This window comes from Salvelinus fontinalis, chromosome 39 (genome assembly GCF_029448725.1).
Source record: "Salvelinus fontinalis isolate EN_2023a chromosome 39, ASM2944872v1, whole genome shotgun sequence".
Lineage (NCBI taxonomy): Eukaryota > Metazoa > Chordata > Actinopteri > Salmoniformes > Salmonidae > Salvelinus > Salvelinus fontinalis.
Window position 1 is genome coordinate 3,704,803 of NC_074703.1, and position 17,184 is coordinate 3,721,986.

Below are 17,184 nucleotides of genomic sequence, written 5' to 3' on the forward strand. Positions count from 1 at the left end.
TTAGGGATACCGTGCTGAAAGACCATCGCTCCTAGAGGCTTTATGGAAGTGGGATACCGTGCTGAAAGACCATCGCTCCTAGAGGCTCTAAGTGTTTAGGGATACCGTGCTGAAAGACCATCGCTCCTAGAGGCACAGTGAACCGTGCTGAAAGACCATCGCTCCTAGAGGCTTTATGGAAGTGATTATGGATACCGTGCTGAAAGACCATCGCTCCTAGAGGCTCTAAGTGTTTAGGGATACCGTGCTGAAAGACCATCGCTCCTAGAGGCTTTATGGAAGTGATTATGGATACCCTGCTGAAAGACCATCGCTCCTAGAGGCTTTATGGAAGTGATTAGGGATACCGTGCTGAAAGACCATCGCTCCTAGAGGCTTTATGGAAGTGTTTAGGGATACCGTGCTGAAAGACCATCGCTCCTAGAGGCTTTATGGAAGTGTTTAGGGATACCGTGCTGAAAGACCATCGCTCCTAGAGGCTTTATGGAAGTGATTATGGATACCGTGCTGAAAGACCATCGATCCTAGAGGCTCTAAGTGTTTAGGGATACCGTGCTGAAAGACCATCGCTCCTAGAGGCTTTATGGAAGTGTTTAGGGATACCGTGCTGAAAGACCATCGCTCCTAGAGGCTCTAAGTGTTTAGGGATACCGTGCTGAAAGACCATCGCTCCTAGAGGCTTTATGGAAGTGTTTATGGATACCGTGCTGAAAGACCATCGCTCCTAGAGGCTTTATGGAAGTGTTTATGGATACCCTGCTGAAAGACCATCGCTCCTAGAGGCTTTATGGAAGTGTTTATGGATACCGTGCTGAAAGACCATCGCTCCTAGAGGCTTTATGGAAGTGTTTATGGATACCGTGCTGAAAGACCATCGCTCCTAGAGGCTTTATGGAAGTGTTTAGGGATACCGTGCTGAAAGACCATCGCTCCTAGAGGCTCTAAGTGTTTAGGGATACCATGCTGAAAGACCATCGCTCCTAGAGGCTCTAAGTGTTTAGGGATACCGTGCTGAAAGACCATCGCTCCTAGAGGCTTTATGGAAGTGTTTAGGGATACCGTGCTGAAAGACCATCGCTCCTAGAGGCTCTAAGTGTTTAGGGATACCCTGCTGAAAGACCATCGCTCCTAGAGGCTTTATGGAAGTGATTAGGGATACCCTGCTGAAAGACCATCGCTCCTAGAGGCTCTATGGAAGTGTTTATGGATACCGTGCTGAAAGACCATCGCTCCTAGAGGCTCTAAGTGTTTAGGGATACCGTGCTGAAAGACCATCGCTCCTAGAGGCTCTAAGTGTTTATGGATACCGTGCTGAAAGACCATCGCTCCTAGAGGCTTTATGGAAGTGTTTAGGGATACCCTGCTGAAAGACCATCGCTCCTAGAGGCTTTATGGAAGTGTTTAGGGATACCGTGCTGAAAGACCATCGCTCCTAGAGGCTTTATGGAAGTGATTATGGATACCGTGCTGAAAGACCATCGCTCCTAGAGGCTTTATGGAAGTGTTTAGGGATACCGTGCTGAAAGACCATCGCTCCTAGAGGCTTTATGGAAGTGTTTAGGGATACCGTGCTGAAAGACCATCGCTCCTAGAGGCTCTAAGTGTTTATGGATACCGTGCTGAAAGACCATCGCTCCTAGAGGCTCTAAGTGTTTATGGATACCGTGCTGAAAGACCATCGCTCCTAGAGGCTTTATGGAAGTGTTTATGGATACCGTGCTGAAAGACCATCGCTCCTAGAGGCTTTATGGAAGTGTTTAGGGATACCGTGCTGAAAGACCATCGCTCCTAGAGGCTTTATGGAAGTGTTTAGGGATACCGTGCTGAAAGACCATCGCTCCTAGAGGCTCTAAGTGTTTATGGATACCGTGCTGAAAGACCATCGCTCCTAGAGGCTTTATGGAAGTGTTTAGGGATACCGTGCTGAAAGACCATCGCTCCTAGAGGCTTTATGGAAGTGTTTAGGGATACCGTGCTGAAAGACCATCGCTCCTAGAGGCTCTAAGTGTTTAGGGATACCGTGCTGAAAGACCATCGCTCCTAGAGGCTTTATGGAAGTGTTTAGGGATACCATGCTGAAAGACCATCGCTCCTAGAGGCTCTAAGTGTTTAGGGATACCGTGCTGAAAGACCATCGCTCCTAGAGGCTTTATGGAAGTGTTTAGGGATACCGTGCTGAAAGACCATCGCTCCTAGAGGCTTTATGGAAGTGATTATGGATACCGTGCTGAAAGACCATCGATCCTAGAGGCTCTAAGTGTTTAGGGATACCGTGCTGAAAGACCATCGCTCCTAGAGGCTTTATGGAAGTGTTTAGGGATACCGTGCTGAAAGACCATCGCTCCTAGAGGCTTTATGGAAGTGTTTAGGGATACCCTGCTGAAAGACCATCGCTCCTAGAGGCTTTATGGAAGTGTTTAGGGATACCGTGCTGAAAGACCATCGCTCCTAGAGGCTTTATGGAAGTGATTAGGGATACCCTGCTGAAAGACCATCGCTCCTAGAGGCTCTAAGTGTTTAGGGATACCGTGCTGAAAGACCATCGCTCCTAGAGGCTTTATGGAAGTGTTTATGGATACCGTGCTGAAAGACCATCGCTCCTAGAGGCTTTATGGAAGTGTTTATGGATACCCTGCTGAAAGACCATCGCTCCTAGAGGCTTTATGGAAGTGTTTATGGATACCGTGCTGAAAGACCATCGCTCCTAGAGGCTTTATGGAAGTGTTTATGGATACCGTGCTGAAAGACCATCGCTCCTAGAGGCTTTATGGAAGTGATTAGGGATACCGTGCTGAAAGACCATCGCTCCTAGAGGCTTTATGGAAGTGTTTAGGGATACGGTGCTGAAAGACCATCGCTCCTAGAGGCTCTAAGTGTTTAGGGATACCGTGCTGAAAGACCATCGCTCCTAGAGGCTCTAAGTGTTTAGGGATACCGTGCTGAAAGACCATCGCTCCTAGAGGCTTTATGGAAGTGATTAGGGATACCCTGCTGAAAGACCATCGCTCCTAGAGGCTCTATGGAAGTGTTTATGGATACCGTGCTGAAAGACCATCGCTCCTAGAGGCTCTAAGTGTTTAGGGATACCGTGCTGAAAGACCATCGCTCCTAGAGGCTCTAAGTGTTTATGGATACCGTGCTGAAAGACCATCGCTCCTAGAGGCTTTATGGAAGTGTTTAGGGATACCCTGCTGAAAGACCATCGCTCCTAGAGGCTCTAAGTGTTTAGGGATACCGTGCTGAAAGACCATCGCTCCTAGAGGCTTTATGGAAGTGATTATGGATACCGTGCTGAAAGACCATCGCTCCTAGAGGCTTTATGGAAGTGTTTAGGGATACCGTGCTGAAAGACCATCGCTCCTAGAGGCTTTATGGAAGTGTTTAGGGATACCGTGCTGAAAGACCATCGCTCCTAGAGGCTCTAAGTGTTTATGGATACCGTGCTGAAAGACCATCGCTCCTAGAGGCTCTAAGTGTTTATGGATACCGTGCTGAAAGACCATCGCTCCTAGAGGCTTTATGGAAGTGTTTATGGATACCGTGCTGAAAGACCATCGCTCCTAGAGGCTTTATGGAAGTGTTTAGGGATACCGTGCTGAAAGACCATCGCTCCTAGAGGCTTTATGGAAGTGATTATGGATACCGTGCTGAAAGACCATCGCTCCTAGAGGCTCTAAGTGTTTAGGGTTACCCTGCTGAAAGACCATCGCTCCTAGAGGCTCTAAGTGTTTAGGGATACCCTGCTGAAAGACCATCGCTCCTAGAGGCTTTATGGAAGTGTTTAGGGATACCGTGCTGAAAGACCATCGCTCCTAGAGGCTTTATGGAAGTGATTATGGATACCCTGCTGAAAGACCATCGCTCCTAGAGGCTTTATGGAAGTGATTAGGGATACCGTGCTGAAAGACCATCGCTCCTAGAGGCTTTATGGAAGTGTTTAGGGATACCCTGCTGAAAGACCATCGCTCCTAGATGCTATAAGTGTTTAGGGATACCGTGCTGAAAGACCATCGCTCCTAGAGGCTTTATGGAAGTGGGATACCGTGCTGAAAGACCATCGCTCCTAGAGGCTTTATGGAAGTGTTTAGGGATACCGTGCTGAAAGACCATCGCTCCTAGAGGCTTTATGGAAGTGTTTAGGGATACCCTGCTGAAAGACCATCGCTCCTAGAGGCTTTATGGAAGTGTTTAGGGATACCCTGCTGAAAGACCATCGCTCCTAGAGGCTTTATGGAAGTGTTTAGGGATACCCTGCTGAAAGACCATCGCTCCTAGAGGCTTTATGGAAGTGTTTAGGGATACCCTGCTGAAAGACCATCGCTCCTAGAGGCTTTATGGAAGTGTTTAGGGATACCCTGCTGAAAGACCATCGCTCCTAGAGGCTTTATGGAAGTGTTTAGGGATACCCTGCTGAAAGACCATCGCTCCTAGAGGCTTTATGGAAGTGTTTAGGGATACCCTGCTGAAAGACCATCGCTCCTAGAGGCTTTATGGAAGTGTTTAGGGATACCCTGCTGAAAGACCATCGCTCCTAGAGGCTCTAAGTGTTTATGGATACCGTGCTGAAAGACCATCGCTCCTAGAGGCTTTATGGAAGTGATTAGGGATACCGTGCTGAAAGACCATCGCTCCTAGAGGCTTTATGGAAGTGTTTAGGGATACCGTGCTGAAAGACCATCGCTCCTAGAGGCTTTATGGAAGTGTTTAGGGATACCATGCTGAAAGACCATCGCTCCTAGAGGCTTTATGGAAGTGTTTAGGGATACCCTGCTGAAAGACCATCGCTCCTAGAGGCTTTATGGAAGTGTTTAGGGATACCCTGCTGAAAGACCATCGCTCCTAGAGGCTTTATGGAAGTGTTTAGGGATACCGTGCTGAAAGACCATCGCTCCTAGAGGCTTTATGGAAGTGTTTAGGGATACCCTGCTGAAAGACCATCGCTCCTAGAGGCTTTATGGAAGTGTTTATGGATACCGTGCTGAAAGACCATCGCTCCTAGAGGCTTTATGGAAGTGTTTATGGATACCGTGCTGAAAGACCATCGCTCCTAGAGGCTCTAAGTGTTTAGGGATACCGTGCTGAAAGACCATCGCTCCTAGAGGCTCTAAGTGTTTAGGGATACCGTGCTGAAAGACCATCGCTCCTAGAGGCACAGTGAACCGTGCTGAAAGACCATCGCTCCTAGAGGCTTTATGGAAGTGATTATGGATACCGTGCTGAAAGACCATCGCTCCTAGAGGCTCTAAGTGTTTAGGGATACCGTGCTGAAAGACCATCGCTCCTAGAGGCTTTATGGAAGTGATTATGGATACCCTGCTGAAAGACCATCGCTCCTAGAGGCTTTATGGAAGTGTTTATGGATACCGTGCTGAAAGACCATCGCTCCTAGAGGCTTTATGGAAGTGTTTAGGGATACCGTGCTGAAAGACCATCGCTCCTAGAGGCTTTATGGAAGTGTTTAGGGATACCGTGCTGAAAGACCATCGCTCCTAGAGGCTTTATGGAAGTGTTTAGGGATACCGTGCTGAAAGACCATCGCTCCTAGAGGCTTTATGGAAGTGTTTAGGGATACCGTGCTGAAAGACCATCGCTCCTAGAGGCTTTATGGAAGTGATTATGGATACCGTGCTGAAAGACCATCGATCCTAGAGGCTCTAAGTGTTTAGGGATACCGTGCTGAAAGACCATCGCTCCTAGAGGCTTTCTGGAAGTGATTATGGATACCGTGCTGAAAGACCATCGCTCCTAGAGGCTTTATGGAAGTGTTTAGGGATACCGTGCTGAAAGACCATCGCTCCTAGAGGCTCTAAGTGTTTAGGGATACCGTGCTGAAAGACCATCGCTCCTAGAGGCTTTATGGAAGTGTTTAGGGATACCATGCTGAAAGACCATCGCTCCTAGAGGCTTTATGGAAGTGTTTAGGGATACCGTGCTGAAAGACCATCGCTCCTAGAGGCTTTATGGAAGTGTTTAGGGATACCATGCTGAAAGACCATCGCTCCTAGAGGCTTTATGGAAGTGTTTAGGGATACCGTGCTGAAAGACCATCGCTCCTAGAGGCTTTATGGAAGTGTTTATGGATACCCTGCTGAAAGACCATCGCTCCTAGAGGCTTTATGGAAGTGTTTAGGGATACCGTGCTGAAAGACCATCGCTCCTAGAGGCTTTATGGAAGTGTTTAGGGATACCGTGCTGAAAGACCATCGCTCCTAGAGGCTTTATGGAAGTGATTAGGGATACCGTGCTGAAAGACCATCGCTCCTAGAGGCTTTATGGAAGTGATTAGGGATACCGTGCTGAAAGACCATCGCTCCTAGAGGCTCTAAGTGTTTAGGGATACCGTGCTGAAAGACCATCGCTCCTAGAGGCTTTATGGAAGTGTTTAGGGATACCGTGCTGAAAGACCATCGCTCCTAGAGGCTTTATGGAAGTGTTTAGGGATACCGTGCTGAAAGACCATCGCTCCTAGAGGCTTTATGGAAGTGTTTAGGGATACCGTGCTGAAAGACCATCGCTCCTAGAGGCTTTATGGAAGTGTTTATGGATACCGTGCTGAAAGACCATCGCTCCTAGAGGCTTTATGGAAGTGTTTAGGGATACCGTGCTGAAAGACCATCGCTCCTAGAGGCTTTATGGAAGTGTTTAGGGATACCGTGCTGAAAGACCATCGCTCCTAGAGGCTTTATGGAAGTGATTAGGGATACCCTGCTGAAAGACCATCGCTCCTAGAGGCTTTATGGAAGTGTTTAGGGATACCGTGCTGAAAGACCATCGCTCCTAGAGGCTTTATGGAAGTGTTTAGGGATACCCTGCTGAAAGACCATCGCTCCTAGAGGCTCTAAGTGTTTAGGGATACCGTGCTGAAAGACCATCGCTCCTAGAGGCTTTATGGAAGTGTTTAGGGATACCCTGCTGAAAGACCATCGCTCCTAGAGGCTCTAAGTGTTTAGGGATACCGTGCTGAAAGACCATCGCTCCTAGAGGCTTTATGGAAGTGTTTAGGGATACCCTGCTGAAAGACCATCGCTCCTAGAGGCTTTATGGAAGTGATTAGGGATACCGTGCTGAAAGACCATCGCTCCTAGAGGCTCTAAGTGTTTAGGGATACCATGCTGAAAGACCATCGCTCCTAGAGGCTTTATGGAAGTGTTTATGGATACCGTGCTGAAAGACCATCGCTCCTAGAGGCTTTATGGAAGTGTTTAGGGATACCGTGCTGAAAGACCATCGCTCCTAGAGGCTCTAAGTGTTTAGGGATACCGTGCTGAAAGACCATCGCTCCTAGAGGCTTTATGGAAGTGTTTAGGGATACCCTGCTGAAAGACCATCGCTCCTAGAGGCTCTAAGTGTTTATGGATACCCTGCTGAAAGACCATCGCTCCTAGAGGCTTTATGGAAGTGTTTATGGATACCCTGCTGAAAGACCATCGCTCCTAGAGGCTTTATGGAAGTGTTTAGGGATACCCTGCTGAAAGACCATCGCTCCTAGAGGCTTTATGGAAGTGTTTATGGATACCGTGCTGAAAGACCATCGCTCCTAGAGGCTTTATGGAAGTGTTTATGGATACCGTGCTGAAAGACCATCGCTCCTAGAGGCTTTATGGAAGTGATTAGGGATACCGTGCTGAAAGACCATCGCTCCTAGAGGCTTTATGGAAGTGTTTAGGGATACCATGCTGAAAGACCATCGCTCCTAGAGGCTTTATGGAAGTGTTTAGGGATACCATGCTGAAAGACCATCGCTCCTGGAGGCTTTATGGAAGTGTTTAGGGATACCGTGCTGAAAGACCATCGCTCCTAGAGGCTTTATGGAAGTGTTTAGGGATACCGTGCTGAAAGACCATCGCTCCTAGAGGCTTTATGGAAGTGTTTAGGGATACCCTGCTGAAAGACCATCGCTCCTAGAGGCTTTATGGAAGTGGGATACCCTGCTGAAAGACCATCGCTCCTAGAGGCTTTATGGAAGTGTTTAGGGATACCGTGCTGAAAGACCATCGCTCCTAGAGGCTTTATGGAAGTGATTAGGGATACCCTGCTGAAAGACCATCGCTCCTAGAGGCTTTATGGAAGTGTTTAGGGATACCGTGCTGAAAGACCATCGCTCCTAGAGGCTTTATGGAAGTGATTAGGGATACCCTGCTGAAAGACCATCGCTCCTAGAGGCTCTAAGTGTTTAGGGATACCGTGCTGAAAGACCATCGCTCCTAGAGGCTTTATGGAAGTGATTAGGGATACCCTGCTGAAAGACCATCGCTCCTAGAGGCTCTAAGTGTTTAGGGATACCGTGCTGAAAGACCATCGCTCCTAGAGGCTTTATGGAAGTGTTTAGGGATACCGTGCTGAAAGACCATCGCTCCTAGAGGCTTTATGGAAGTGTTTAGGGATACCGTGCTGAAAGACCATCGCTCCTAGAGGCTCTAAGTGTTTAGGGATACCGTGCTGAAAGACCATCGCTCCTAGAGGCTTTATGGAAGTGTTTAGGGATACCCTGCTGAAAGACCATCGCTCCTAGAGGCTTTATGGAAGTGTTTAGGGATACCGTGCTGAAAGACCATCGCTCCTAGAGGCTTTATGGAAGTGTTTAGGGATACCCTGCTGAAAGACCATCGCTCCTAGAGGCTTTATGGAAGTGTTTAGGGATACCGTGCTGAAAGACCATCGCTCCTAGAGGCTTTATGGAAGTGTTTAGGGATACCGTGCTGAAAGACCATCGCTCCTAGAGGCTTTATGGAAGTGTTTAGGGATACCGTGCTGAAAGACCATCGCTCCTAGAGGCTTTATGGAAGTGTTTAGGGATACCGTGCTGAAAGACCATCGCTCCTAGAGGCTTTATGGAAGTGTTTAGGGATACCCTGCTGAAAGACCATCGCTCCTAGAGGCTTTATGGAAGTGTTTAGGGATACCGTGCTGAAAGACCATCGCTCCTAGAGGCTTTATGGAAGTGTTTAGGGATACCGTGCTGAAAGACCATCGCTCCTAGAGGCTTTATGGAAGTGTTTAGGGATACCGTGCTGAAAGACCATCGCTCCTAGAGGCTTTATGGAAGTGTTTAGGGATACCGTGCTGAAAGACCATCGCTCCTAGAGGCTTTATGGAAGTGTTTAGGGATACCCTGCTGAAAGACCATCGCTCCTAGAGGCTTTATGGAAGTGTTTAGGGATACCATGCTGAAAGACCATCGCTCCTAGAGGCTTTATGGAAGTGTTTAGGGATACCCTGCTGAAAGACCATCGCTCCTAGAGGCTTTATGGAAGTGTTTAGGGATACCCTGCTGAAAGACCATCGCTCCTAGAGGCTTTATGGAAGTGTTTAGGGATACCGTGCTGAAAGACCATCGCTCCTAGAGGCTTTATGGAAGTGTTTAGGGATACCCTGCTGAAAGACCATCGCTCCTAGAGGCTCTAAGTGTTTAGGGATACCGTGCTGAAAGACCATCGCTCCTAGAGGCTTTATGGAAGTGTTTAGGGATACCGTGCTGAAAGACCATCGCTCCTAGAGGCTTTATGGAAGTGTTTAGGGATACCCTGCTGAAAGACCATCGCTCCTAGAGGCTTTATGGAAGTGTTTAGGGATACCGTGCTGAAAGACCATCGCTCCTAGAGGCTTTATGGAAGTGTTTAGGGATACCGTGCTGAAAGACCATCGCTCCTAGAGGCTTTATGGAAGTGTTTAGGGATACCGTGCTGAAAGACCATCGCTCCTAGAGGCTTTATGGAAGTGTTTAGGGATACCATGCTGAAAGACCATCGCTCCTAGAGGCTCTAAGTGTTTATGGATACCCTGCTGAAAGACCATCGCTCCTAGAGGCTTTATGGAAGTGTTTATGGATACCCTGCTGAAAGACCATCGCTCCTAGAGGCTTTATGGAAGTGTTTAGGGATACCCTGCTGAAAGACCATCGCTCCTAGAGGCTTTATGGAAGTGATTATGGATACCGTGCTGAAAGACCATCGCTCCTAGAGGCTCTATGGAAGTGATTATGGATACCGTGCTGAAAGACCATCGCTCCTAGAGGCTCTAAGTGTTTAGGGATACCGTGCTGAAAGACCATCGCTCCTAGAGGCTTTATGGAAGTGATTATGGATACCGTGCTGAAAGACCATCGCTCCTAGAGGCTCTAAGTGTTTAGGGATACCGTGCTGAAAGACCATCGCTCCTAGAGGCTTTATGGAAGTGTTTAGGGATACCGTGCTGAAAGACCATCGCTCCTAGAGGCTTTATGGAAGTGTTTATGGATACCGTGCTGAAAGACCATCGCTCCTAGAGGCTTTATGGAAGTGTTTAGGGATACCGTGCTGAAAGACCATCGCTCCTAGAGGCTTTATGGAAGTGTTTAGGGATACCGTGCTGAAAGACCATCGCTCCTAGAGGCTTTATGGAAGTGTTTATGGATACCGTGCTGAAAGACCATCGCTCCTAGAGGCTCTAAGTGTTTATGGATACCGTGCTGAAAGACCATCGCTCCTAGAGGCTCTAAGTGTTTAGGGATACCGTGCTGAAAGACCATCGCTCCTAGAGGCTCTAAGTGTTTAGGGATACCCTGCTGAAAGACCATCGCTCCTAGAGGCTCTAAGTGTTTAGGGATACCGTGCTGAAAGACCATCGCTCCTAGAGGCTCTAAGTGTTTAGGGATACCGTGCTGAAAGACCATCGCTCCTAGAGGCTCTAAGTGTTTAGGGATACCGTGCTGAAAGACCATCGCTCCTAGAGGCTTTATGGAAGTGTTTAGGGATACCCTGCTGAAAGACCATCGCTCCTAGAGGCTTTATGGAAGTGTTTAGGGATACCGTGCTGAAAGACCATCGCTCCTAGAGGCTTTATGGAAGTGATTAGGGATACCCTGCTGAAAGACCATCGCTCCTAGAGGCTTTATGGAAGTGTTTAGGGATACCGTGCTGAAAGACCATCGCTCCTAGAGGCTCTAAGTGTTTAGGGATACCCTGCTGAAAGACCATCGCTCCTAGAGGCTTTATGGAAGTGTTTAGGGATACCCTGCTGAAAGACCATCGCTCCTAGAGGCTTTATGGAAGTGTTTAGGGATACCATGCTGAAAGACCATCGCTCCTAGAGGCTTTATGGAAGTGTTTAGGGATACCATGCTGAAAGACCATCGCTCCTAGAGGCTTTATGGAAGTGTTTATGGATACCGTGCTGAAAGACCATCGCTCCTAGAGGCTTTATGGAAGTGTTTAGGGATACCGTGCTGAAAGACCATCGCTCCTAGAGGCTCTAAGTGTTTAGGGATGTGTGGTTATTTAAAGGATCTCTGAGTGTGTTACCTTCCTACTCTCCTCCACTTCTCTGACTCTTTCCTGCTCCTGCTGCACTCGCTCCCGACGCCGCCGCACCTGGCAACCATAGGAAGTTACATCACAGGAAGTTACATCACACTGCTGAAGATTTGAACCAGTAAAATCAGAAAGGGCCAGAGAAAACCCCTAGTTTACGAAACCCAGTTAAGTTAATCTCAGGTAGATATTCACTATCTCCTAGAGAGATATAGAGGTAGATATCCACCCTCTCCTAGAGAGATATAGGTAGATATTCACCATCTCCTAGAGAGATATAGGTAGATATCCACCCTCTCCTAGAGAGAGATAGAGGTAGATATCCACCCTCTCCTTGAGAGAGATAGAGGTAGATATCCACCCTCTCCTAGAGAGAGATAGAGGTAGATATCTACCCTCTCCTAGAGAGATAGAGGTAGATATTCACCCTCTCCTAGAGAGATAGAGGTAGATATCCACCCTCTCCTAGAGAGAGATAGAGGTAGATATCTACCCTCTCCTAGAGAGATAGAGGTAGATATCCACCCTCTCCTAGAGAGATAGAGGTAGATATTCACCCTCTCCTAGAGAGAGAGAGGTAGATATCCACCCTCTCCTAGAGAGATAGAGGTAGATATCCACCCTCTCCTAGTTAGAGGTAGATATCCACCCTCTCCTAGAGATAGAGGTATATATCCACCCTCTCCTAGAGAGATAGAGGTAGATATTCACCCTCTCCTAGAGAGAGATAGAGGTAGATATCCACCCTCTCCTAGAGAGAGATAGAGGTAGATATCCACCCTCTCCTAGAGAGATAGTGGTAGATATTTACCCTCTCCTAGAGAGATAGAGGTAGATATTCACCCTCTCCTAGAGAGATAGAGGTAGATATTCACCCTCTCCTAGAGAGATAGAGGTAGATATTCACCCTCTCCCAGAGAGAGATAGAGGTAGATATCCACCCTCTCCTAGAGAGATAGAGGTAGATATCCACCCTCTCCTAGAGAGAGATAGAGGTAGATATCCACCCTCTCCTAGAGAGATAGAGGTAGATATCCACCCTCTCCTAGAGAGATAGTGGTAGATATTCACCCTCTCCTAGAGAGATAGAGGTAGATATTCACCCTCTCCTAGAGAGATAGAGGTAGATATCCACCCTCTCCTAGAGAGATAGAGGTAGATATCCACCCTCTCCTAGAGAGATAGAGGTAGATATCCACCCTCTCCTAGAGAGATAGAGGTAGATATCCACCCTCTCCTAGTGAGAGATAGAGGTATATATTTACCCTCTCCTAGAGAGATAGAGGTAGATATCCACCCTCTCCTAGAGACAGATAGAGGTTTATATTTACCCTCTCCTAGTGAGAGATAGAGGTATATATTTACCCTCTCCACTTTGTCTTCCTTCCAGTCTTCTCCCAGCGTGTCTGTCTCCTTGTGGCTTTCACCCTTCTCTCCCAGGAACGCATAGTCCTCCTCCTTACACATCCCTCTCATGGACTACAGAATGACATCATGATATCATAACATCCCTCTCATGGACTACAGAATGACATCATGATATCATAACATCCCCTCGTGAACTACAGAATGACATCATGATATCATAATATCCCCCTCGTGAACTACAGAATGACATCATGATATCATAACATCCCCTCGTGAACTACAGAATGACATCATGATATCATAACATCCCCCTCGTGAATTACAGAATGACATCATGATATCATAACATCCCCTCGTGAACTACAGAATGACATCATGATATCAAAACATTCCCCTCGTGAACTACAGAATGACATCATGATATCATAACATCCCCTCGTGAACTACAGAATGACATCATGATATCATAACATCCCCCTCGTGAACTACAGAATGACATCATGATATCATTACATCCCCCTCGTGAACTATAGAATGACATCATGACATCATAACATCCCCCTCGTGAACTACAGAATGACATCATAACATCCCCCTCGTGAACTACAGAATGACATCATGATATCTTAACATCCCCCTCGTGAACTACAGAATGACATCATAACATCCCCCTCGTGAACTACAGAATGACATCATGATATCATAACATCCCCCTCGTAAACTACAGAATGACATCATGATATCATAACATCCCCCTCGTAAACTACAGAATGACATCATGATATCATAACATCCCCCTCGTGAACTACAGAATGAGATCATGATCTCATAACATCCCTTCATGGACTACAGAATGACATCATGATCTCAAAACATCCCTTCATGGACTACAGAATGACATCATAATATCATAACATCCCCTTCATGGACTACAGAATGACATCATGATATCATAACATTCCTTCATGGACTACAGAATGACATCATAATATCATAACTTCCCTTCATGGACTACAGAATGACATCATGATATCATAACTTCCCTTCATGGACTACAGAATGACATCATGATATCATACAGCCCTTCATGGACTACAGAACGACATCATGATATCATAACATCCCTTCATGGACTACAGAATGACATCATGATATCATAACATTCCTTCATGGACTACAGAATGACATCATGATATCATAACATCACTTCATGAACTACAGAATGACATCATGATCTCATAACATCCCTCCATGGACAACAGAATGACATCATGATCTCATAACATCTCTCCATGGACTACAGAATGACATCATGATATCATAACTTCCCTTCATGGACTACAGAATTACATCATGATATCATAACTTCCCTTCATGGACTACAGAATTACATCATGATATCATAACATCCCTTCATGGACTACAGAATGACATCATAATATCATAACTTCCCTTTCTGGACTACAGAATGACATCATGATCTCATAACATCCCTCCATGGACATCATGATCTCATAACATCCCTCCATGGACTACAGAATGACATCATGATCTCATAACATCTCTCCATGGACTACAGAATGACATCATGATCTCATAACATCCCTCCATGGACAACAGAATGACATCATGATCTCATAACATCCCTCCATGGACTAGAGAATGACATCATGATATCAAAACATCCCTCCATGGACTACAGAATGACATCATGATCTCATAACATCCCTCCATGGACTACAGAATGACATCATAATATCATAACATCCCCTTCATGGACTACAGAATGACATCATGATATCATAACATCCTTCCATGGACTAGAGAATGACATCATGATCTCATAACATCCCTCCATGGACTACAGAATGACATCATGATCTCATAACATCCCTCCATGGACTACAGAATGACATCATGATCTCATAACATCCCTCCATGGACTAGAGGAGGAGACTGATGGTGCTTTTCAGACAACTGGGACCTCAGGGGAAAAACAAGTTCAAATCCTGACGTCAGAGATCTTCAAGTCAGTAAGTCAGAGCTCTAGAAAGATGCCTGAGTTCCCAACTTGGAATTCTGAGTTGGATGAAAGTTCAACAGGATTTTTCCCAGGTGGAGCTCATTTTCAACAGTGGACACTTACCTTAGACATGGGAATCCCTTCAAACTGAATGACATGGTCCATCCTGGACAGGAAGGACACAGTCAGTACACTACAAACAGCTACAGTTAATACACAGTCAGTACACTACACAAACAGCTACAGTTAATACACAGTCAGTACACTACACACACAGCTACAGTTAATACACAGTCAGTACACTACACACACAGCTACAGTTAATACACAGTCAGTACACTACACACACAGCTACAGTTAATACACAGTCAGTACACACAGCTACAGTTAATACACAGTCAGTACACTACACACACAGCTACAGTTAATACACAGTCAGTACACTACACACACAGCTACAGTTAATACACAGTCAGTACACTACACACACAGCTACAGTTAATACACAGTCAGTACACTACACACACAGCTACAGTTAATACACAGTCAGTACACTACACACACAGCTACAGTTAATACACAGTCAGTACACACACAGCTACAGTTAATACACAGTCAGTACAGTACACACACAGCTACAGTTAATACACAGTCAGTACACACAGCTACAGTTAATACACAGTCAGTACACTACACACACAGCTACAGTTAATACACAGTCAGTACACTACACACACAGCTACAGTTAATACACAGTCAGTACACACAGCTACAGTTAATACACAGTCAGTACAGTACACACACAGCTACAGTTAATACACAGTCAGTACACTACACACACAGCTACAGTTAATACACAGTCAGTACACTACACACACAGCTACAGTTAATACACAGTCAGTACACACAGCTACAGTTAATACACAGTCAGTACACTACACACACAGCTACAGTTAATACACAGTCAGTACACTACACACACAGCTACAGTTAATACACAGTCAGTACACACAGCTACAGTTAATACACAGTCAGTACACTACACACACAGCTACAGTTAATACACAGTCAGTACACTACACACATAGCTACAGTTAATACACAGTCAGTACACTACACACACAGCTACAGTTAATACACAGTCACTACACACAGCTACAGTTAATACACAGTCAGTACACTACACATAGCTACAGTTAATACACAGTCAGTACACTACACACACAGCTACAGTTAATACACAGTCAGTACACACAGCTACAGTTAATACACAGTCAGTACACACAGCTACAGTTAATACACAGTCAGTACACACAGCTACAGTTAATACACAGTCAGTACACACAGCTACAGTTAATACACAGTCAGTACACTACACACACAGCTACAGTTAATACACAGTCAGTACACTACACATACAGCTACAGTTAATACACAGTCAGTACAGTACACACACAGCTACAGTTAATACACAGTCAGTACACACAGCTACAGTTAATACACAGTCAGTACAGTTGACATATTGCAGTAAACACTAAACACACACACACACACACACACACACACACACACACACACACACACACACACACACACACACACACACACGGTCCCCAGTTATTAAATTCACAGTGTAACACCAATATTTACAGTCGGCATGCCGACACCTCCACACTCAGTCACATTAAACCTTCTCACTCAATACTCATTGTCTATTAGTACTACTAGTCTGAGACTACTATTACAAGCACATTGAACATATTCCTTGCCTTGGTTCCAGTAGTGTCCTACTATAAGCTACTGTCCCAGTCAAGGCAGTCAGATGCACTGACCTGAGGCCTGGTCTGGTGGGCTTCAGCCTTCTGTGTCTCTGTAGAGTCCTCTGGTCTGTCTCTCTGTGTGTCTCTAGAGTCCTCTGGTCTGTCTCTCTGTGTGTCTGTAGAGTCCTCTGGTCTGTCTCTCTGTGTGATGTCTCTGTAGAGTCCTCTGGTCTGTCTCTCTGTGTGTCTGTAGAGTCCTCTGGTCTGTCTCTCTGTGTGTCTGTAGAGTCCTCTGGTCTGTCTCTCTGTGTGATGTCTCTGTAGAGTCCTCTGGTCTGTCTCTCTGTGTGTCTGTAGAGTCCTCTGGTCTGTCTCTCTGTGTGTCTGTAGAGTCCTCTGGTCTGTCTCTCTGTGTGATGTCTCTGTAGAGTCCTCTGGTCTGTCTCTCTGTGTGATGTCCCGTTGTCTGTCCACTGATCACTATTATAGCCCGTGTGTGTCCAGTGATCCTCCCATGTTACAGTGTGACCACACGTGTCAGAGATGGCAGCTATTTCAGCAGGAGCCTGTCAGAAGTGGCACTCTCCCACTAATAAAGAAACGCGTCATGCCACCACGGGGTGACTGCTGGGTCTGTCAATGCTCGTCCCTGAGGCTCTGACGGGGGGTTGGGATGGGGGGGGGTGTTGTGGGGTGTCATGCCACCACGGGGTGACTGCTGGGTCTGTCAATGCTCGTCCCTGAG

The 17,184-nt window shown here is 46.3% G+C and overlaps 1 protein-coding gene across 1 annotated transcript in view; it reads right to left on the reverse strand.

The window, feature by feature from the left end:
• The window catches only part of LOC129838791 (golgin subfamily A member 6-like protein 6), a 50,752-nt gene extending 33,845 nt beyond the window's left edge, over positions 1-16,907 (reverse strand). Inside the window, exons 1-4 of the mRNA XM_055905965.1 lie at positions 16,512-16,907; positions 14,803-14,845; positions 12,654-12,767; positions 11,280-11,348 (exon numbers count right to left, since the gene is read on the reverse strand). Of these exons, the coding sequence (XP_055761940.1) occupies positions 11,280-11,348; positions 12,654-12,767; positions 14,803-14,844 (225 nt within the window). The 5' untranslated portion in view covers position 14,845; positions 16,512-16,907. The remainder of the gene's footprint in view (positions 1-11,279; positions 11,349-12,653; positions 12,768-14,802; positions 14,846-16,511) is intronic.
• Positions 16,908-17,184: the final 277 nt, after the last annotated feature.